The sequence below is a fragment of the Lithobates pipiens genome, unplaced genomic scaffold (assembly GCF_037356315.1).
Source record: "Lithobates pipiens isolate NorthernLeopardFrog02 unplaced genomic scaffold, aLitPip1_a1.2 Scaffold_19, whole genome shotgun sequence".
Lineage (NCBI taxonomy): Eukaryota > Metazoa > Chordata > Amphibia > Anura > Ranidae > Lithobates > Lithobates pipiens.
The window spans coordinates 467597980-467623018 of NW_027507764.1; the positions used below are offsets into that span (position 1 = coordinate 467597980).

Below are 25039 nucleotides of genomic sequence, written 5' to 3' on the forward strand. Positions count from 1 at the left end.
TGAACACTAGACATGTGCATTCATTTTTGTCCGAATGCATTTTCATCCACACTTTGGGTATTTTCGTTATCGTTTTAACAAACGATAATGAATGTGCAGAATCTGAAAAACGAAAGATCCGACATAAACAAATGCTTTATTTTTGTTTTCGTTGTGACAACAGTTCTATATAGATAGGAAATTCGTCTTGACGCTGACAATAGCAATCTGTGTCTATTGAACCTGTGGTCGAATGTGCCTAACCTTAGCTCTATTAGTCCAAGATTATTCTACATAGAGAGAAAAGATTCGACATAGAGAGGAAAGATGCAGCATTATAGAGACAATAGCAGAAAAGGTCAAATGTGCCTAACCTACAGTAACTCTATTCGTCCAACATTATTCGACATAGAGAGGTAAGATTCGACATGAAGATTAGACGAAGCAGAAGCTGTGAGTGGATATTTATGGTCAAATGCTCCGCCCAAAGGCTATAGAAGAATTCTAATGGTTGACTGATTAATAAATATAATTATTACTAGTCTCATACAACATTAGAATTCTACTATAGCTTGTAGGCGGAACATTCGACCGGAAATATACGATTGCGGTGTCGTACAGTTTAGCTGCTCCGTCGAATGTTCCGCCTACAAGCTATTCCGTTGAATCTCCTTAGAACAGTGATGGTGAACCTTGGCACCCCAGATGTTTTGGAACTACATTTCCCATGATGCTCAACTACACTGCAGAGTGTATGAGCATCATGGGAAATGTAGTTCCAAAACATCTGGGGTGCAGAGGTTTGCCATCACTGCCTTAGAACATTCGACAGACACCATAAGCCTTCAATGACAAATTTAACCTTAATTCTTTCAAATTTTTGGACGAATGCATTTTTTAACTAAACAAAATAAATAAAAATGAATTTCGGGAGTAACTAAATAAATGTATTTTTCGGACGAAAACGAAAATTCGTAAACAAAATATTTCAATATGCACATGTCTAATGAACACAGATTAGTAGGATTCTATGCTCATTGTACCCTGGGGAGTGGTTCTCCTCTGCACACTGGGGGACGTCAAAACAATTCTCCAAGACTAGAACTACAGTATTTTTATAAGAAGGCATAAGAAATTAAAATTAATCACAAACAGAAAAAATGTCAGTCTAGGCATTGTATATACTAAACTCAATTTGAACCTATAGCCACTTACAAAAAGTTGATCAAACAAAACAGAAACGCTCTATCTGTACATTAGTCCTAAAAAAAAAAAAAAAAAAAAAATAATAATAATAACAAAAGTTATCATATAGTAACAAAAATGATGTGACTAAACCTTTGTATACTGTTCATATTTCAGTTGCTCATGTATTACCAAGAGGTTACTATGTACATATAAACCCCTATGCTGATAGTTATTATATCAATGCCTGCAGTGAAAAGTATTGTTTTAGGTACTCTTGCCTGATAGATAACATTAGTATGGCTTGCATATTTATGAGTATGATTTCTGCCATGCTTCCAATGCAATTCTCCACAGTGTAGTTGCATAGTTTAGGCTAATTCAATTGTGCTTTAAAGCATACCTCACAGTAAAGTCCATACCATGTTTAGTATCTTCTAATTACATGTAGCATACCTGGTATCAATGACAAACATTCCGATAGATAATGCAGCCTGTTGATTTCCAGCTGTTGGCACAAAATATCCCAGCTGGCCACCTAGTGGCTGAGTCCTGCCAGCTGTGCCAGTTCTGGCAGGCAGTTACTATCAATCAAACGCTTTTGTACTTCATAGAACATGGGGGAATATGAGACAGCACACTTGGAAGAGATTACTGATCTCGCCTTATAAAAAAAAAAGTGCTTGCAATGTCCTAACATCCTCTCCTTGTAGTCACAGAGCATCTTCCATCTGTATTTGGAAAAAATAAACCCGCACAGTGACTTGAGCTGACTGATGCTGACATAAAATGTATTTTCTATAAGTCAGTTCATTAACTACTCCAACGCCACTACCTAGAAGCATCTCCAAAGTAGGCTTTATATTACAATACAGTACTGTCATGGACTCAAAAGTGACGTTTTTCACATAGCTCTTTTCACTGTTTTCACCTGGTGATCTGGCCAGTAACCCACCTCCACTCTGGATGAAGGAGCACAGGGGCACCTTTGGACAAAAATATTGTTAATCTTGCAGAAGGAGGGTATTAGATGTATAGCTGTGGCCAAAAGTTTTCAGAATGACACAAATATAATTTTTTCACAGTCAAGTCTGCTGCTCAGTTTTTATGATGGCAATTTGCATATACTCCACAATGTTAAGAAGAGTGATCAGATGAATTGCAAATAATTGCAAAGTCCCTCTTTGCCATGAAAATGAACTTAATCCCCCAAAAAACATTTCCACTACATTTCAGCTCTACCACAAAAGACCACCTGACATCATGTCACGGATTCTCTTGTTAACACAGATGTCAGTGTTGAAGAGGACAAGGCTGGAAATCACTCTGTAATGCTGACTGAGTTAGAATAACAGACTGGAAGCTTTTGTAAACAGTAGGGTGGTGATTAAAATCATTGGGGTAGATTTACTAAAACTGGTGCACTCAGGATTTAGTGCAGCTGTGCATGGCAGCCAATCAGCTTCTAACTTTAGCTTTAGTAAATAACCCCCATTGCTCTTAATCTGTTAACCATGTGATTTGAAAGGTAACAAGGGAAAGGGATTTTTATGGTGCCATGATGTACATTTAAAAAATATATATTCTTTATTTGAATCAAAATTATTAAAAAATGGGGCATGCAATTGCTCTGAAATAGAACATTTGTTAAAAGGGTTTTTACATATATAACACACATATAATGTTAATCGCAATGCTTGTTGCTCGACATGTTTCGCTTTTCTGCTTTTTCAGGGGCTGTAAAGCATGTGTAACTATAAACAATAATTACAGTAAACACTATTGTCAAAACAAACAGTTACAATATATATATATATATATATATATATATATATATATATATATATTTATTGTCTGTTTATGTGTGCTATATTTGTAAAAAACCCTTTAAGAAATGTTCTATTTGGGAAAAATTGCATGCCCCAATTTTTAATAATTTTGATTCAAATAAAGAATATTTCTTTAAAAATAAATGTGTCATGGCACCATAAAAATCCCTTTTCCTTGTTAACTTTCAAATAATATTATTCTGGGATGAAGGTGCCCTTTAACTGTAGGTGTAGGTGGCATATTCAAAGGTACTCTGTTAACCATGGTTACCTGCAAGGAAACGTGTAGTCATCATTGCTTTGCACAAAAAGGGATTCACAGGCAAGGATATTGCTGCTACGAAGATTGCACCTAACTCGACCATTTATCGGATCATCAAGAAGTTCGAGAAAATAGGTTCAACTGTTGTGAAGAAGGCTTCATGGCACCCAAGAAAGTCCAGCAAGTGGCAAGACCATCTCCTACAGTTTATTCAGCTGTGAGATTGGGGTACCACCAGTGCTGAGCTTTCCCAGGAATAGCAGCAGGCAGGTGTGAGTGCATCTGCTTGGAGGATGGTCTGGTGTCAAGAAGAGCAGCAAAGAAGCCACTTATCTCTAGGAAAAACATCAGGGACAGACTGATATTCTGCAAAAGTTACAGGGATTGGACTACTGAGGACTGGAGTAAAGTAACTTTCTCTGATGAATCCCATATCCGATTGTTTGGGGCATCCAGAAAAAACCTTGTCTGGAGAAGAAAAGGTGAGCACTACCATCAGTCCTGTGTCATGCCAACAGTAAAGCATCCTGAGACCATTCATTTGTGGGGTTGCTTCTCAGATAAGAGAGTGGGCTCACTCACAATTTTGAGAACAGAACACAGCCATGAATAAAGAATGGTACAAAAACATCCTCCAAGAACAACTTCTCCCAACCATCCAAGAACAGTTTGGTGACAATGCCTTTTTCAGCATGATGGAGCACCTTGCCATAAGGCAAAAGTGATAACCAAGTGGCTTGGGGAACAAAACATTTACATTTTGGGTCCATGGCCAGGAAACTCCCCAGACCTTAATCCCATTGAGAACTTGTGTTCAATCCTCAAGAGGCAAGTGAACAAAACAAAGCCCACAAATTCTCACAAACTCCAAGCATTGATTATGCAAAAATAGTTTGCCATCAGTCAGGATGTGGCCCAGAAGTTGATTGACAGCATGCCAAGGTGAATTGCAGAGGTCTTGAAAAAGAAGGGTCAACACTGCAAATATTGACTCTTTGCATAAACGTATTGTAATTGTCAATAAAAGTCTTTGACACTTAAATGCTTGTAATTATACTTTAGTATACAATAGTAGTAACACCTGACAAAAAGATCTAAAAACACTGAAGCAGCAGACTTTGTGAAAATTAATATTTGTGTCACTCTCAAAACTTTTAGGCTACTGCTCTACTAGTAGATACAATAACAAAAGTCAAACTCCAGCTTACACTTTATAAGCAGTTACTGCAAATAGTTGTTTTCCCTTTTGGGATAAAGGTGTTACATACAAAAAAAATGATCACTGTATGTGCCCATGTCAATGGTAAATAGTTTGTCTCATCCCTCTAAATGCTTCATCTGCTTGTTTTTTCAAAAAACAACAGACTTACTGGCAGGTGAAAATAATGGAAAGGAAGCCTAAAAAGGAAAATGAATGCAGTCACCACATCTAAGAATTAGTAAGCTAAAAATTTATAAATACTTGTTTTTGGGTTTAATACTGCTTTAAACTGAATCTGTCAGCCATTTTCAAAAACTGCAGTCCTACCTGTTGTAACATCTGTTAATTACAAAAAATCCTCATCCGTGGATTCCTCTGATTAGCCTGTTTAGTGAGTGCCTCAGAGCTATTAATGATCTCGGTCTTTTCACAAGAGATATTGGGTAATTCAAGATGGCCAACAGGTAAACTTTACATTGCAAACCTTACAACCGAGATTTAAATGTCATGGAGCAATTCCAAATGTGCTGTTCCCATATTTCTTCAGTATTTTTTATTCCTTTAGGAACCATTTAGTAAAGTACAGATTCAGAAGGGTAGAGCACAAGTTTACCACTAACAGTTAAAAAAATGGAGAAAACTAATTTTGTTGAGGTAACCAGCCCCCAACAACCTTGTTGCTACTGATTAAAAGGTGTTATCATTTTTCCATATGTTTGTAGTTCATATACAAAAGGCACGTGTTGCACAAGGCGCCACACTAAACTCGGTCAGGAAAAAGGACTCTCCAAACTATGTGTCAGCTGGGGTCTCCTCTTGGGAATTATCAAAGGATGAATTTATTGCTTCCAGGAAAGGCCCAGGATAGGTTTGTGCTATGTGTTGGATTCCTTTGTCTATGCTACTGTCTTCATTTGGCTCTTCCCTGACGCCGAAGGCGGGGCAGGATCTGGTCCGTGCATAATTTGGCTCCGCTCTGGTGTTGCCGATCATCTCACTGACTGTGCTTATTGGGGAGGCCTGCCACCTTCTCCTTTGCAACTGATCTTCTTTGTGTTTAATGGAATACCAGGCCAGAAATATAAAAATGAATCCTAAGAATTTCAAACCAGCTGCCAGTCCAAAATAAACGAAACGAAATGATGTCACGTTGTATTCCCAGCAGGAGCCTTGCACTCCACAGTCCTGCTGCCAAAGCATGCAAGTTGTATCAATAACAGCCCCGAAGTAGATCGGTGTAGGAATGTAAGCTGCAAAAACAAAGACACATTGGGGAGTTTGGAAATTTGCATCATTTCACACAATAAATAATGTGCAGTGAGACACGGTAGGTTGCCAATGTAATTACAGAGTGTTAGATGGAAAATGTATAGCTAACTTTTTATATAAAGTATACAAAGACAACCTTATTTCACTACATGTTTGCATTTATTGATACGCGAAGATCAAAATGTTTTAACCTAAGTGTCAAAGCCCGAGTTACAAATCGCTCAACATATCAAGTAGCCCTGGTCATCTTTCAGAATTATTTACCTCTAGTCACTAAAGCAAGTAAATGCCACTGACCTGGGTCTTACACCACTTTGATGGAATTTAAATATATACCTCTATACAGAACTGCATTCGCTCAGCAACATTTGCAGACTGTTAAGCATTAAGAGGTCTTTTCAGGTCTTGTCACATCAACTGATTTCAGGCCATTCCGTAACTTAAGCCATTTAGCTGTTGACCTACTTGCACGCTTGAGATCCTTCATCCTAGATGACCCAACTGCAATTCAGCTTCATCTCATGGACTTATGGCCTAACATTCTACTTTAGAAGTTTCTAACACAAAGAGGAATTAATGGCTCCTTTGATAACAGAAAGGTGCCCAAGGCTAGTAAAAAATACTGAGTCTATCACACAGCCACCACCATGTTTGTTGGTGTAGGGTCACTCTATTTGGTCTTAAGGTCCATGTCATACAGTTAGTAGTAAATCCTATTTATCACTTAACAGTAGCCAAAAAATAAAACATTTTCTGTACTTACAATATGTCACAAAAGTGAGTACAGCCCTCACATTTTTGTAAATATTTTCTTATATCTTTTTATGTGACAACACTAAAGAAATGACACTTTCCTCCAATATAAAGTAGTGAGTGCACAGCGTATAACAGTGTAAATGTGTTGTCCCCTCTAAATAACTCAACACACAGCCATTAATGTCTAACAAAGGTGAGTAAACCCATAAGTAAAAATGTGCAAATTGGGCCCAATTAGCAATTTTTCCTCCCCAGTGTCATGTGGCTCGTTAGTGTTACAAGGTCTCAGGTGTGAATGGGGAGCAGGTGTGTTAAATTTGGTATTATTGCTCTCGCTCTCATACTGATCACTGGAAGTTCAACATGGCACCTCATGGCAAAGAACTCTCTGAGGATCTGAAAAAGAGAATTGCTGCTCTACATAAAGATGGCCTAGGCTATAAGAAGATTGTCAAGAGCCTGAAACTGAGCTGCAGCACGGTGACCAAGACCATACAGTGGTTTAACAGGACAGGTTCCACTCAGAACAGGCCTAGTCATGGTTGACCAAAGAAGATGAGTGCGCGTGCTCAGCATCATGTCCAGTGGTTGTCTTTGGGATATAGACATATGAGTGCTGCCAGCATTGCTGCAGAGGTTGAAGGGGTGGGGGGTCAGCCTGTCAGTGCTCAGACCATACGCCACACACTGCATCAAATTGGTCTGCACGGCTGTCATCCCAGAAGGAAGCCTCTTCTAAAGATGATGCACAAGAAGGCCCGCAAACAGTGTGCTGAAGACAAGCAGACTAAGGATATGGATTACTGGAACCATTTCCTGTAATTTGATGAGACCAAGATAAAGTTATTTGGTTCAGATGATGTCAAGCGTGTGTGACGGCAACAAGGTGAGGAGTACAAAGACAAGTGTGTCTTGCCTACAGTCAAGCATGGTGGTGGAAGTGTCATGATCTATGGCTGCATGAGTGCTGCCGGTGTTGTGCCATATAATGTCCGGCCATCATATAGTGTCCGCGCCGGAGCAGACGAAGCTTCGGAAAATCTCCGAAGCTGAAGGGCGCCTGCGCCGTGAGTGGAGGTGGTAGCCCCTTCATCCAAACGGACATAGGGTTGTGAATATTAGAGGGCCCCTCGCGGGCGAGCTTCCCTCGCCACGCTTCAGGCTCGGCCTCGCTGCGCTCGGCTCTTTTATATTCCTACTCTATGTCCACTTGGATAGTGGGGACAGAACCTAGACTCATGGCGCAGGCGCCGTTCATCCTCGGCAATTTTCGGAATCTGTGTTGGTGTGTACTGCGCATGCGCAGTATGCAGCGGACACTATCGGATAGAGGACCTTATATGATAATACACCGGCACTGGGGAGCTACAGTTCATTGAGGGAACCATGAATGCCAACATGTACTGTGACATACCGAAGAAGAGCGTGATCCCCTCCCTTCGGAGACTGGGCCGCAGGGTAACGAATGATAACGACCGCATACACATCTCCAAGGCCACCACTGCCTTGCTAAAGAAGCTGAGGGTAAAGGTGATGGACTGGCCAAGCATGTCTCCAGATCTAAGCCCTATTGAGCATCTGTGGGGCATCCTCAAACGGAAGGTGGAGGAGTTCAAGGTCTCTAACATCCACCAGCTCTGTGATGTCATCATGGAGGAGTGGAAGAGGACTCCAGTGGCAACCTGTAAAGCTCTGGTGAACTCAACGCCCAAGAAGGTTAAGGCAGTGCTAAAGAATAATGGTGGCCACACAAAATATTGACACTTTGGGCCCAATTTGAACATTTTCACTACAGTACAGGGATGTACTCACTTTTGCTGCCAACAGTTTAGACATTAATGGCTGTGTGTTGAGTTATTTTGAGGGGACAGCAAATTTACACTGTTATACAAGCTGTACACTCACTACTTTACATTGGAGGAAAGTGACATTTCTTTGGTGTTGTCAAATGAAAAGATATAATAACATTTTTACAAAACTGTTAGGGGTGTAGTTAACTTTTGTGAGATACTGTATGTATGTATATGTATATATATATATATATATATATATATATATATATATATATATATATATATTTATTATATACATACAGACACTATATTACCAAAGGTATTGGGATGCCTGCCTTTACATGCAAATCCCAGTCTTCCTCAGTAGGGTTCGTCTGTAGGGTTCAACATTGAGTTGACCCACCCTTTGCAGCTATAACAGCTTCAACTTTCCTGGGAAGGCTGCCCACAAGGTTTAGAAGTGTGTCTATGGGAATGTTTGACCATTCCCCCAGAAGTGCATTTGTGAGGTCAGACACTGATGTGGACGTGAAGGCCTGGCTCATATTTTCCACTCTAATTCATCCCAAAGGTGTTCTATCAGGTTGAAGTCAAGCCTCTGTGCAGGCCAGTGAAGTTCCTCCACCCCAAACTCGCTCATCCATGTCTTCGTGGACCTTGTTTGTGCACTGGTGCATAGTAATGTTGGAACAGGAAGGGGCCATCCTCAAACTGTTGCCACAAAGTTGTGAGCATGAAATTGTCCAAAATGTCTTGGCATGTTTTTTTTGCTTCCCATTACTCCCTCTCTACATTGTGGAGGGACTTTTGCGTGCCTTGACCAACCCATGACTGTTGCTTCACCACAGGACTAGGTTTAGTCCCTTCCCTAGAAGGATTGATTTTATACAATTACTGTTATATCTGAGACACTCACTGAAACATCATTATCTGTTTCAATCCCCCAAGATGACATTCTCTAATATGCTTGATGTATTCTATGTTTTGCTGATAATTGCTGTTGATACTCATCAATGATATTTCTGATTGTTTCATCTGTAAGCTTGTATTTTGAAAACCTTCAATAAAAAATTTTGAAACAAAAAAAAATGTCTTGGTATGCTGACGCTTTAGGAGTTCCCATCACTTGAATTAAGGGCCCAAGCCCATCCCCTAAAAAGCAACCCCACACCATAATCCCCCCTCCACCAAATGGTTTGGACCAGTGCACAAAGCAAGGTCCATAAAGACATGGATGAGTGAGTTTGGGGTGGAGGAACGTGACTGGCCTGCATAGAGTCCTAATCTCAACCTGATAGAACACCTTTGGGATGAATAAGAGCATAGACTGCGAGTCAGGCCTTCTCGTCCACATCAGTGCCTGACCTCACAAATGTGCTTTTAGAAGAATGGTCAAACATTTCCATAGACACATTCCGAAACCTTATTGACAACCTTTCAAAAAGAGCTGAAGCTGTTATAGCTGCAAAGGGTGGGCCAACTCAATATTGAACCTTACAGATTAGGACTGGGATGCCATTAAAGTTCATGTACGTGTAAAGGCAGGCATTCCAATACTTTTGGTAATATAGTGTATATACAGTGGGGAAAATAATTATTTGATCCCCTGCAGATTTTGTACATTTTCCCACTTACAAAGAAATGAAGGGTCTATAATGTTTATTATAGATGTATTTTAAATGACAGAGACAGAATATCAACCAAAAATACAGAAAAAAACATGATACAAATGTTATAAATTGAGTTGCGGTTCAGTGAGAAAAATTAGTATTTGATGTCCAAGTAAAACATGACTTAGTACTTGGTGGAGAAACCCTTGTTGGCAAGCACAGAGGTAAGTCGTTTCTTGTAGTTAGTGACCAGGTTTGCACACATCTCAGGAGCGATTTTGGTCCACTCTTCATCACTAAATCCTTAAGGTTTCTTGGCTGTCACTTGGCAACTCGAAGTTTCAGCTCCACCCATACATTTTCTATAGGAATAAGGTCTGGAGACTGACTAGGCCACTCCATGACCTTAATGTACAAAGTCTTGTCTGTACATTTAGCAGAGAAACAGCTCCATAGCATAATGTTTCCATCTTCGTGCTTGACTGTAGTGATGGTGTTCTTAGGGTCACAGTCAGCATTTTTCTTCCTTCAAACACGGCGAGACCCCTCCTCAAGAAGGCACATGTACAGTCATGCCAACCAATATCTAAATGATTCCGAGAAGGATTGGGAGAAAGTGCTGTGGTCAGATGAGACCAAGATTGAGCTCTTTGGTATTAACTCGACTCGCCATGTTTGGAGGAAGAAAAATGCTGACTTTGACTCTAAGAAGACCATCCCTACGGTCAAGCAAGGAGGTGGAAACATGATGATTTGGGGCTGTTCCCTGCTAAATGTACAGGTCGACTTTGCAGCATTGAGGGGTCAATGAACGGGGCCATGTATTGTAAAATCTTGGATGAGAACCTTCTACGCTCACCTAGAACACTGAAGATAAGTCATGGATGGGTCTTCCAGCATGACAATGACCTAAAATATACTGCCAAGGCTACAAAGTAGTGGCTCAATAAAAAGCACATTAAGGTCATGGATTGGCCTAGTCGGTCTCCACACCTTAATCCTATATAAAATTTATGGTAGGAGCCAAAACTTTGAGTTGCCAACAGACTGTAAAGAAACCTAAAGGGATTTAGAGAAGATCTGTAAAGAAGAGTGGTCCAAAATCCCTCCTGAGATGTGTGCATTTGTGCAAACCTGGTCACCAACTATAAGAAACGTCTTACCTCTGTGCTTGCCAACAAGAGTTTCTAAGGGTACCAAGTCATGTCTTGCTTGGGGATTGAATACTCATTTTACTCATTGAACTGCAACTTAATTTAAAGCATTTGTTTTATGTGTTTTTGTTTTTCTATTATTTAATGATTTTTGGTCTCTATTATTTAAAATACACCTAAAAATTATAAACCCTGATAAAAAAAATTATAGACCATTTATTTCTTTGTAAGTGGGCAAACTTACAAAATCTGCAGGGGATCAAATAATTATTTCCCCTACTGTTTTATATATACATACACATATATATATATATATATATATATATATATATATATATATATGGTCGTTCGGCCGTTAGTCAGGCGCTTTTAAAGCCTCAGCAAAAACAACTGTAAATCGCCGCTAAAAATAGCGGCACTTTACCGCCGACGCCTCGTGTGAAAGGGGTCTTACAGTACCAAATGTGAAATCCAAGCCCAGAGGGGGGAATTTACTTAAACTGGTGCACACAGAATCTGGTGCAGCTGTGAATAGAAACCAGTCATATTTTATTGTTAAAGCTTAATTGATCAAGCTTAAAAGCTGATTGGTTACTATGCACAACTGCACCAGATTCTGTGCATCAGTTTAAGTAAATCTCCCCCATTACATTCCTACAGAGGCCAAAAGGATAGAAAAGGATTTATACAGTGCCTTGAAAAAGTATTCATACCCCTTGACATTAATTTATTTTATTGGTATTTTCTATTCAATATGTTTATTGAGATTTTGTAGTACACTTATGACAGTAACCTATCCTCTTGCAGGCCAACGTAGCCAGTCAAGAGCTATAGACATGTAATGAACGGATCGCTAAAAGAAAGTCTTAGGTATTAAGTCATGCATAGATCTCCTTACTTAACCACTTCCCCACCAGCACACGACGATGTACGTCGACAGAATGGCACGGGCAGGCATATTGGCGTACAGGTACGTCCAATATTGAATGCCGCCCTGCCATCGGGAGCGCGCCGCTGGCGGCGCGCTCCCGCGATGGTCGAGACCCCCGTGAGTCCGGTCGCGGGACCCGCGAACTCGATCGCCGCGGGCATCCCCGCGATCGTCTCACGGAGCGGCCGAATGGAGGAAATGCCGAGTAAACAGCATTTCTCCATTCTGCCTAGCAACTAGTGACGCTGATCTCTGCTCCATGTGATTGGAGCAGAGATCAGTGTTCACTAAATGAAAGCCCAACCCCCCCACAGTTAGTAACACACCCCTAGGAACACTTAACCCCTACACTGCCACCCACTGGTTAACCCCTTCACTGCCAGTGTCATTTACACAGGAATCACTGCATTTATATAGCAGTGATTATTGTATAAATGACAATGGTCCCAAAAATGTGTCAAAAATGTCCGATGGGTCCCCCACAATGTCGCAGTCACAATAAAAATCGCTGATCGCCGCCATTACTAGTAAAAAAAAAATAATAAAAAATGATTAATAAAAATGCTATAAAACTATCCCTATTTTGTAAACGCTATAACTTTTGCGCAAACCAATCAATATATAATAATCAATCAATATCAATATCGCTTATTGCGATTTTTTTTACCAAAAATATGTAGAAGAATACGTATCAGCCTAAACTGAGGGAAAAAAATGTTTTTTTATATATTTTTGGGGGATATTTATTATAACAAAAAGTAAAAAATAATGTGTTTTTTTCAAAATTGTCGCTCTATTTTTGTTTATAGCGCAAAAAATAAAAACCGCAGGGATGATCAAATACCACCAAAAGAAAGCTCTTTTTGTGGGAAAAAAAGGACGTCAATTTTGTTTGGGAGCCACGTCGCACCACCGCGCAATTGTCAGTTAAAGCGACGCAGTGCCGAATCGCAAAAAGTGGTCTGGTCTTTGACCAGCAAATTGGTCCGGTCTGAAAGTGGTTAAATCGATAACCGCTATGAGTTTTCTGTCAGTTGTGTATCATTTCTATTGCAGTGTATGTTGAAAAGGGGATCAAACCAGGACGATAACAGAAGTAACACATCGTCACAAAACATGGTGGTCCCATGGGGGACCAGTGACCCCTATAATCGGTCAGCTATGTCAGCTGCCTATGTTGATGGGTCAATTGATAATTTCCACTGTGGGTAGTAGTCTCGATGGAACCAACTCGGCCAAGGTGCCCCCCGTGAAAATCACCCCACCCCTATGGGTACTTCACTGTGGAGTGAGAGAACTCGTGGGCCCAGTCCGATGGTGCACCCCGCCCATCACCCCTCCTCCCCGCCAGGGTATGCCCGACTCGGCAGTCTCCCCGGTCGCTGCACTCCTTGGAGTTGGGAGAAGGGGGTCCCTCCACCAAGGATTGTATTGGGATTTTATGTGATAGACCAACACATAGTGACACATAATTGTGAAGTGAAAGGAAAAAGATCAATGGTTTTCCAATTTTTTTTCCAAATATGTGAAAAGTGTGGCGTGCATTTGTATTCAGCCCCCTTTACTCTGATACCCCTAACTAAAATCTAGAGGAACCAATTCCCTTCAGAAGTCACCTAATTATTAAATAGAGTCCACCTGTGTGTAATTTAATCTCAGTATAAAAACAGCTGTTCTGTGAAGCCCTCAGAGGTTTGTTAGGGAACATTAGCAAACAAACAGCATCATGAAGGCCAAGAAACACAGCAGACAGGTCAGGGATAAAGTTGTGGAGAAGTTTAAAGCAAGGTTAGTTTATAACAAAAATATCACAAGCTTTGAACATCTCACGTAGAACAGTTCAATCCATCATCCGAAAATGTAAAGCGTATGGCACGACTGCAAACCTACCAAGACATGAGTGTCCACTTAAACTGACAGGCTGGGCAAGGAGAGCATTAATCAGAGAAGCAGCCAAAAGGCCCATAGTAACTCTGGAGGAGCTGCCAAGATCCACAGCTCAGGTGGGGAATCTGTCCACAGGACCACTATTAGTTGTACACTCCACAAATCTGGCCTTTGTAGAAGAGTGACATGAAGAAAGCCATAAGAAGTCTCATTTGCAGTTTGCAAGAAGCCATGTGGAGGACACAGCAAACATGTGGAAGAAGGTGCTCTGGTCAGATGAGATCAAAATTTAACTTTTTGGCCTAAAAGCAAAGCGTTATGTGTAGCTGAAAACGAACACTGCACATCACCCTGAACACACCATCCCCACCATGAACACAAGGTGTTGGCAGCATCATGTTGTGGCTTTTCTTCAGCGGGGACAGGGAAGCTGGTCAGAGTTGATGGGAAGATGGACGAAGCCAAATACAGGGAATATCTTAGAAGAAAACCTGTTGAGACTGGGATGGAGGTTCACCTTCCAGCAGGACAACAACCATAAACATACAGCCAGAGCTACAATGGAATGGTTTAGATCAAAGTATATTCATATGTTAGAATAGCCCATTCGAAGTCCAGACCAAAATCCAATTGAGAATCTGTGGCAAGACTTAAAAACTGCTGTTCGCAGACGCTCTCCATCCAATCTGACAGAGCTTGAGTTATTTTGCAAAGAAGAATGGGCAAAAATGTCACATTCTAGATGTGCAAAGCTGGTAGAGACATCCCCAAAACGACTTGCAGCTGTAATTGCAGTGAAAGGTGGTTCTACAAAGTATTGACTCAGGGGGGCTGGATACAAATACAGGCCACACTTTTCACATATTTATTTGTAAAAAAATTGGAAAACCATTTATCATTTTCCTTCCACTTCACAATTATGTGCCACTTTGTGTTGGTCTATCACATAAAATCTCAATAAAATACATTTATGTTTTTGGCTGTAACATGACAAAATTTGGAAAATGTCAAGAGGTATGAATAATTTTTCGAGGCACTGTATATGTATACTTAATGAAGAATGCAGAGTTTTTTTTATATATATAGGTGTCTCAGAGAAAGAGCAGGTTAGGAAACCTTAGGAAGTCTTTTTTTTTCTATAATGGTCAGCAGAAGGTGGGTCATACTTTAAAGAGCATCACTACCTAAAACATTGTTATCAGTGTGATTAGAGTAGGGAATGGTAATGGGAACTCCTGTCAAGTTTCTATTGCCATTTGTGGCCCAGCTGGGGAGATCCACTGTTTTCAGAACAGATGGGATTAACAAACTTTTACACTTGTAATTAAACAGGAGGTGGAAGGAAATCTTCCACTAGGGAAACCTGTTGTGATGAAAATTGTCTAAGACAAGATTGCCCCTTTAAAGAAATGTCCTCTCTTTCTGTTGTTAGATAGAGAGCCACTTTAAATATGTTGTTCTGTTTAGTAGGATTGCCATCATTTTATTTCTTTATTTTATTTTATTTTTTGTTTTGCCACAAATATGTCTCAAATTCTCTCACTGAGACAGTGGGCAGACGGGAGGACAAAAGGGTCTATTTGAAACACCATAACACACTATATGATTTTCTGCTGATTTTTTCCTTCAGATTTACCAAAACCATATAATATAATATGAGGTCAAACCTTAGGAGTTTCAATTTGTATGCAATCATGCAGGCCCTTCTACTACATGGTTTTGGTAAATCCGAAGGAAAAAATTAGAAGAAAATCTGATAGTTTGTATGAGGCTTAAAACCCCTTTCACATTTGTGTGACTTGCCCTGCGACTTGGGACTGCAAAGTTGCACGACAAGTTGTAACCCATGATTTCCAATGAGTACCATTCATATCGGTGCGACTTCAAAGTAATTCCTGTATTACTTTGGTCTGACTTTGATTCGAGTTGAAGTCCATAGACCTCAAGTTTACACAGGCATTCTCTGAAATCGCAGCAAAATTGCATGACTTTCAAGTTGCGGCAGTGTGAAAGGGACCTTATTAGATGATATGTTTGTGTCCATTACTGCAGAGCAACATGTTGAAATGACTCAAATAATATGTTTCCTAATATTGATCAAGCTTGAATCCCAGAGTTCTGATCACTGTTAGCAATCCATGTAAGGACAGTACAATGGATTTTAAGAAGAACTTAGGAAGACATTTAACAAGACAATCCAGACCTTCCTCTAAAGCTCCAGTCACACTTGTGCAACTTGTTATGCAACTTTGGACATCAAAGTTGCATGACAAGTCGTCCTCATGTTTTCCAATGATACCCATTTATACCGTATTTAACAGCGTAAGCAGGGGAAAATCGCAGGTGCGTGTTATACGCAGATCCCCCGCAGTTCTGAGCCTCTGGGCGGCTTTCAGCCGCCTTTGGCCATTCTTGGCAGCTTTCGGCCGCCTTCAGCTCGTCTCGGCGGCTTCTGGCCGCCTTCGGCCGTTCTCGGCGGCCAAAAGCTGCTGAGAACGGCCGAAGGCTGCCGAGAAGAGCCGAAGGCAGCCGAGAAGAGCCGAAGGCGGCCGAGAACTACCGTACGCCGCCGAGATACACAGGACATCCGGCTCTGTATCTCGGCGGCGGCATTTAAAAATAAAAATAAAAGAGACAAATAAAATTGATAAGGCTGCAATGGTGGACAAGGCTGCATATGACACTGACAAGGCTGCAATGATGGACAAGGCTGCAGATGGACAATGATAAGGCTGCATTGATGAGCATTTAAATGTAAGGTTTTTTTTCCCTTAAACTTCCCTCCTAAAAGTTTTTTTCCTTAAAATTCCCTCCTAAACTTGGGGTGTGTGTTATATGCCGATAAATACGGTATATGCGTGACTTAAAATTGCAGCAACTTCAAAGTAGTTCATGCACAACTTTGGTCCGACTTTCATGCAACTTGAGGGTCATAGACTTTAATGTTAACCCTCAGAAGTTGCATGAAAGTCTTACCTAAATGGTATACAAGCAACTTGTGTGCACCAGTTGTCCTTTATCACTGGTCAAAGCCAAAGCCGTGTACAAGTTGCACCCATAGAAAGGTTGTGTCAAAGTTGCATCAAAGTTGCAACAAAGTTGCACTCCAAAGTTAGCGCAACTTTGGAGTCGTACAAGTGTGAGTGGAGCCCAAAGGATCCTAGTGGTACAGGGTTTACCTCAATTTTTCACTGGGAGATTTGGCAAATTGGCCATTATTTAGTACATTCACTGCTTTTACAGCCTCACTGAATAATACATACTTTACTGACTGTGGCTCAAGACTCTATGATAGAGCTGTGAAGGAACTTTAGGGAAATTGTCCCTAAAATGTATGTAGTTCTTTCCCATATTTACAGTGCACAGCACTGATGGATCACTTAACATGAGCCATTCACATCAGTCCCAAACCTAGAAGGCGTTAACATTGTAATTTGTTTCCTCTGATCCCTGGAATTTATATTAATACACCCATTACTGGGGCAGAATCTCTCAGAATCTAAATATTTATTTCATTACTGTTATAAATGCTTTTTCTCCTGTGTAGTGTACATATTTTAAAGACAGCTAATACATATTTTAGCAAACATAAGACCAATATGAGAGCATGATGTGCTTTACAAATGTAAAAATAGCACAACAGCGCCACCTTGTGGATGAACACCACAAATACAGAGGGCTCTCACTTCGCTGCATTATCACATCCAACACTTATGCCGTGTACACACGGCTGGACTTTTCGACAGTCTGACGGAACAAATCCGTTCGACAATTTGATTGTGTGTGGGCTTCATTGGACCTTTGCTGTCAAAAAATCAGACGGACTTTAGATTTTAGAACATGTTTCAAATCTTTCTGATGGACTCAAGTCCGGCAGAAAAATCTGTTCTTCTGTATGCTAGTCCGACGGACGAAACCCGACGCTAGGGCAGCTATTGGCTACTGGCTATGAACTTCCTTATTCTAGTGCGGTCGTACATCAACACGGTCGAATCCGTCGGACTTTGGTGTGATTGTGTGTGTCCAAGTCCGTTTGTTCGGAAAGTCTGTCGGAAGTCTGCCGAAAGTCCGTCGGGAAGTCTGCCGGAAATTCCGGGCGTGTGTACGCGGCATTAGCGATGTTAAATGTTTACAGTTCAAATTTCATGATGGTAAGCCTAAAATTGCATTTATTTTCATTACACAGAATTTTTCAAAAATATATAAATGTACTACAGGTTTATACGAAACATTTAATTAACTTTACTTTCCACTTCATACAATGTATACGTATATGAAAACCACTGATGATGACCTGAATAATCTTTTTTGACATATAAAAATAATACTTACCAAGAGTTCTCAGCAAAACAAACTGCATTCCTAATGCAAAAGGCCGCTCACTTTCATCCACAGACCTGCAAAGAAAACATTGTGTGACTCAAAAATGATAACAGTAAAATGAAATATCAGATGAAAGGATTCCACTGGCACAACCGTCTTTTATCTCACTGTTTAAATGAAAAGGGTTGTATAGGCAAATTCTGAAGACGCTGTTTAGACTGAGGATACAAATGTATCTTTTACTTATTACATGCCAATTACTATACTCACACCCTTTTATCTGACACTGGCACAATGGAGCAGACAAAAGAGCAAGGGGTAGTCTTTGGAATACTGGTGCCCAACATGCAGTTCACCAACTACACATGGCCCAACGGAGCTCTCTGTGCGGCCCACCATGTGTTGGGCACTTTGTAGCAAAATGCTGGGTGCTTGGACTTTCCCTGAGTTCCTGCATCCAGAATATAATGAAGGAGGAGTGGTGGCAGAAAACCCACTGAAGGGATGCCCTCTGTGTACCCACTCTCCGCACTGAGACTAAGCCAGTACTGCCAGGAGGTGTGATCTCCACCTGACAAAAGTATAGTCCCATCCGGACCTCATCAGTGAAAGAGCAGTGTGGTAAATAAGGTGTGGTAAATAAATTAGAACTAGACTTTTATTTTATTTTATATAGTGTAAGAAAAGGTTAGAACTCATAGCAGTTTTTTTTTTTTTTTTTGCCATCTGTGTCCCATTGGGTAGATTTCCCTTCACTTCCTGTCCTATAGCCAAATAGGAAGTGAGAGGAAATCCCTGCAAATTAGGGGAATTCCTTGGGGATCCCCAGGTCACCTGAACTAGTGTCCTCATTGGAACATTTCCTCCCTATTTCTTTTTTGGGGACAACCCAAAATGTTGTATTTTCTTTTACCTTGACTTTCAATGACAACAATAAACAGGATAAATAGAGGGGGTGAATCTCTTTAATGGGGGCACAGACAGCAATAAAAACCTAATAGGTGTTCTAATCCCTCTCCGCTCTAACCAAAACAAAAAAATGCTTTAACTGTATTACCATTAACCACCAATGCAGGATCATAGATTTAAAAAAATTATATTTCTCATTTTCCATAATAATATGTATTGAAATTGCTTTTGAATCATTGATTTTCTTTTCTGTAGGAGTTTTATTACCAATACTATATTTACTTTTCCTTGCTCCCTCATATTGTGGACTGTAGAATAAAATTTAAAGTGATTGTAAGGCTTCATTCACATTTGTATGACTCCAAAGTTGCGCCGACTTTGGAGAGCAATTTTGATGCAACTTTGGATAGGTGCGACTTGGATACGACTTTGTCTTTGACCAATGATAATGGACGACTGTTGCACACAAGCTGCATTGTATAATGTTCAGGTATGACTGTCATGCAACTTCTAAGCCCTTGTACACACGGTCGGGCATTTCGACAACCAAATCCGTCGGATTTTGTCTGAAACTGTTGCATACACACAGTCGGACAAAGTTGTCAGAAAATCTGATCGTACTTAACGTGATCTCGTTATTTCGTTAGGACGGGACTACGTTCAGGCTAGTAGCCAATAGCTTTGGTCTAGGAATTTGATCTGAGCATGCGTGGCACTTTGTCCGATCGGAATTCTCAACACAGTATGTTGTCAGAAAATTTTATAGACAAGTTGGAAAACTTGGTCCGTCGGATACTCCGATGGAAACAGTCCAATGGAGCCCACACACTGTCGGATTATCCGACAACACGGTCCTATCGGACATTGTCCATCGGAATATCCGACCGTGTGTACAAGGGCTAAGGGTTAACATTTAAGTCTATGGCCCTCAAGTTGCATGAAAGTCGGACCAAAGTAGTGCATGAACTACTTTGAAGTTGCTGCAACTTTAAGTCGCTCATATATATGAATGGTTATCATTGAAAAACACGGGGAACGACTTGTAATGCAACGTTGGTGTCCAAAGTTGCATGACAAGTGTGACTGGAGCCTAAGGTTCGGTTCACAGTAGTCTGACTTCGATGTCGTACGACTTTCAGTGCAACTTTGGAATCTGACTTTGATGTGACGTTTTATACTCTATAGCCGCGTACACACGGGCGGACTGTATGGCCTACTTAGTCCATCATACAATCCGACGGACAGTCCGTCCTACTTTCGAATGAACGGACTTGACCACACACGGATGCACAAACAGTCCGTCGAAAGCTTGCGCGATGATGTGTACAGCATGTACGACGGGACTAGAAATAGGAAGTCGAATACACAGCAATGCAACCTTTCGCCGTGTAAATCCTTTCTGAGCATGCGCCATTCTTAGTCCGTCGAACTAGCCTACTGACGAGCGGATTGTCCGCTGAAACCAAAGTATGACGGACAGTATTTCGAAAAATCCGAAATACTTAGTACGCCAGACTGCACGCTGAAAAAGTCAGCTGAAGCCCACACACGAGCGGACTGTCCGCTGAAATGTATTTCGACGGACTAAGTAGGCCATACAGTCCGCCCGTGTGTACGCGGCTTAAGGCATTGAAGTCGTATTAAAGTCGGACCAAAGTAGTGCAGGAACCTTTTCTAAAGCTGAAGCAACTTGTCTCGGATCAGTTAAGATGTCTCATAGGGAAACATATAATTTGACATGCCATGCAACTTGTGCTCTCACAAGTGAGATCCCATGTCATACCAGTGTGAACCAAGCCTAAAGCTTACGTGTTTTATTAAAATAATCAACATGTCATAATTACCTGCTCTGTGCAATAGCAATGCACAGAGCGTCACCAAACCTCCTCTTTTCAGGTCCCTCAACTGATGTTCTAGGCTCCTCTTTTTCTCGGTGTGCCACCAGAGGATCAAGATAGGACTCAGGTAAGTATTTATGAAGATGAGAAAGCTATATTACCAATGAGACATTTTTTAATTTAATGCAGGGAATGCATCAAGGTAAAAATGTCCTGCCTTTAGAATCACTTTGAAGGGTCTAGCATTTTAACATGGTTTAAAGCGGAGGGCCGTTTAAAAAAAAAAAAAAAAAGTCAGCAGCTGCTGACTTAATAAGCCCACTTACCTGTCCAGGGCGCCCACGATGTCGGCCGCCCGAGGCCGACCCGTCCCTTGGCTCTCGGGTCCCCGCGCCGCCATTCCTTGTAAGGGAAACAGGCAGTGGAGCCTACTGCGCATGCGCGAGTCACGCAGCGCTTTGTGAATGGGACGCGCTTTGTTCTGGAACACACAGTTCCCAGAACACAGCGCGACCCATTACCCAGAAGACATCGCGACGAGGAGACAAGACCAGAAGATCTCCGCGGAGGAGGAAGAGGAAGATTAGGATTATGTGCCTAGCAACAGGCATTTCTGGTAAGTAAAAAAAAAAAATTTTTTTCATTTTTTTTTTTTTAGATTTGTCATTTTTAATATTTTTTTTTTCAGGATGGCCTTCCACTTTAAATTGGACAAATGATTGTTTCGATATTGTTGATGTTTAGAACTTTTCAATTTATCCAGTTTACTCACACATTTCAAATATAATAAGGCAGATAACATTGTCATGCAGAGTTCAGCATTACTTAAAAAGCTAAATTGTGTTGAAAAGCTGATAAACACAAATATTGTTTATTAAAATCATAATATACTTATGGCATTATGTTGGGATGCAGACTTGTAATGCCGCGTACACACGATCGGACTTTCCAGCAGACTAGGTCCGGCGGACCAGAATCCATCAGACAGATCGATCATGTGTGGGTTCCAGCGCACTTTTTTTTCCCCAAAAGTCAGACGGACCTAGAAATAAAACATAAATCTGTCCGACGGACTCGGCTTTCTAGCGTGCAAACCGTTTGTCTGTGTGCTAGTCTGACGGACCAAATACGACGCAAGGGAAGCTATTGGCTACTGGCTATTGAACTTCCTTGTTTAGTCCCGTTTACATCATCACGTTCAAAACTAATGGACTTTCGAATAGACTTGTCCGGTCGTGTGTGGACAAGTCTGTTTGTTCAGAAAGTCCGTCGGACCTCTGCCGAAAGTCCGTCGGGAAGACCGTCGGACCTAGTCCGTCAAAAAGTCCGGTCGTGTGTAAGCGGCATTACAATAAATACATGGGACTGACACCAATGTTAGGGGTTATTATTGTGGCCACTGACATCAACGCTCACCTCGGAGTTACTATTACTTCCACTGACACCAACAATGGGGCTTTGGGAAAGGTTTGAAGAAAAATGAATTCCTTAATCTGGCATGATTTTAAGCACTCAAGGAACCTTGGGAAGACTACATGACATTATTGCGTATATCTGGGCTCATACTGGTTCCACCATGACACTGGTGTCACAGAATGTTGTGGGTTTTCTAAACAGAGAACACAGCAAAAGCTTGTTTGCCTTCAGACTTCCTCTGTAGGGTTCAGTATTGAGCTGGCCCACCCTTTGCAGCTATACCAGCTTCAACTCTTCTGGGAAGCCTGTCCACAAGGTTTAGGAGTGGGAATGAAGAGCATTTGTAAGGTCAAGACAATGATGTTGGACGGGAAGGCCTGGCTCACATTCTCCACTCTAATTCATATCAAAAGTGTTCTATCAGGTTGAGGTCAGGACTCTGTGCAGGCCAGTCATTTTGGAACAGGAAGGGGCCATCCCCAAACTGTTCCCACAAAGTTGGGAGCATGAAATTGTCGAAAATGTCTTGGAATGCTGACATTTTAAGAGTTCCCTTCACTGGAACTAAGGAGTCAATCCCAACCCCTGAAAAACAACCCCACACTATAATCCTCCCCCCACCAAATTATTTGGACCAGTGCAGAAAGCAAGGCTCATAAAGACATGGATAATGTGTATGTGTGTATATATATATATATATATATATATATATATATTTTTTTTTTTTTTTTTTTTTTTAAACATAAAAAGGAAAATATATACAAACCATTCTACATTCCCCTTAACAACGATCTCCATTTATCTGAACATGTTTTTCTATAAATCCCCTAATGCACATTTAGTTGCTCTTTAAAGTGAACTGCTCTGTAAAAATCGGCCTCAGGCTGGAGCTGCACAGACTGAAAGCCTGTGATATTTAGCAAGTTCATTCCAGGACACTGGTGACAAAACAAATGAGGCAGAATGGCAGAGGAATATGTTTGCAGGCTATAGAACTTGTATCATGTGTGGTTGAAAGCAAGCTTCCCTGTGCACCTCTAATCTGCACTTCTGAATGTAATATTGCAGGAAATAACTATAGGGAATATACGCAAGCTGTCTGCCTAATAGACACCACGTTCCTTAGAAAAAGGAAGCAGAAAAAAAACCTCTAAACAATAGGGATTATTTACTATAGGCAAATCCACTTTGCACTACAAGTGCAACGTGCACTTGAAATTGCACTGAAAGTGCACTTGGAAGTAAAGTCGCTGTAGATCCGAGAGGGACATGCAAGGAAAATAAAATAATAGCATTTTAGCTTGCACATGATTGGATAAGAAAATCAGATTTACAGCGACTGCACTTCTAAGTGCACTTTGCACTTGTAATTTGCACTTTAGTGCAAAGTGGATTTGCCTTTCGGAAATAACCCCCAATGTACTCTGTCAGGGGGGACTCCCCCTCCATCAGAATACACAGATCAGTGCTTGCAGCCATTGGCTGCAGTGCTATAAACCCTTACACTATATCTGTAGGATAGGGTTGAATGGTCTATGCCAGGGCATGCGTTGTACCTGCCGTAGATAACCATGAAGAAAATGAAAGTCCAACTTCCGGTTCCGGCGCCACATGAGGAGGAGGTAAGCGGACACCGCTCCGACCGCTCACCCCCCTGAAACCGGCCTCTAGCCTGCCATCCGCCTCGGGGAACCCCCCCCACCAGACTCCGGGAGTCGACGAGCCGCCAATGGATCGCTTTGTGGAGCGATCCGCGCAACGGTCGCTCTCCACGGCGATCGCTGCGGATACAGACCCAGCCGAGACTGCGGCCAAGATGGCGCCCGTGCTCTGCCTCACAGAGCCTCCGCCGCTGTCTCCGGCAGCGCCCAACAATGCCTCGGCCCCCTCTGCTGACATTGCACAGGCAGTGGTCTCACTCCTGACCCCCACGCTAACTGCTACCATTGACACTGCGATACAAAAAGCCATGGAACAGCTCCGCACTGAGCTTCACCTGCAGGCGCAGCGCCTCACGCATGCAGAGGAACGTATCTCCATCATGGAGGATGATACCACAGCACAGTCCACGGCCATAGCACGTCTTACACATTCTAATAGGGACCTTTGGATCAAAATTGACGATTTGGAAAATCGTGCTAGAAGGAACAACCTGAGGGTTGTGGGACTGCCTGAATCGGTTACTAATGCACAGCTGATGGACATTTGTGCCGAAGCCATTCCTGCACAACTAGGCCTCACTACGCCCTGTATTGTCGAGCGGGCCCACCGCCTAGGCCATCCCAATGAACAGCGCTCTAAACCCAGGGCGGTCATTGTCCGCTATCTCAACTATGCTGATAAACATGCCATCCTACAAAAGTTTCGATCCCAACGCTCCCTAACTGTCGACGGGGCAAACTTACTTCTATTTGCTGACTACTCCATTGAAGTCATGAAGATGCGCAAAGCTTTTTCACCGATCTGTGCGGCCCTCTTCAACAACCATGTTAAGTTCACTCTGGCATACCCGGAGGTACTCCACGTTACTTCCTCTGATGGTACCCGTCACACTTTTACATCCCCTGCTGAGGCGGAACACTTTCTTAACTACCCTGCAGAAATGGACACTACCCATGCCCCCTCAACAAGAAGCCTCTCACCAGGATCAGCACTGGACCCTCATGCCGGTACCTCCCAACGTATGGGCCCTGAAAA

General features: G+C 41.6%; 1 protein-coding gene across 2 annotated transcripts in view; it reads right to left on the reverse strand.

The window, feature by feature from the left end:
• Positions 1-4994: 4994 nt before the first annotated feature.
• Positions 4995-25039, reverse strand: part of SLCO5A1 (solute carrier organic anion transporter family member 5A1) — a 153696-nt gene continuing 133651 nt past the window's right edge. For both annotated transcript variants that reach the window (XM_077492846.1, XM_077492847.1), the window contains exons 9-10: positions 18189-18253; positions 4995-5706 (exon numbers count right to left, since the gene is read on the reverse strand). In XM_077492846.1, the coding sequence (XP_077348972.1) occupies positions 5249-5706; positions 18189-18253 (523 nt within the window). In that variant the 3' untranslated portion in view covers positions 4995-5248. The remainder of the gene's footprint in view (positions 5707-18188; positions 18254-25039) is intronic.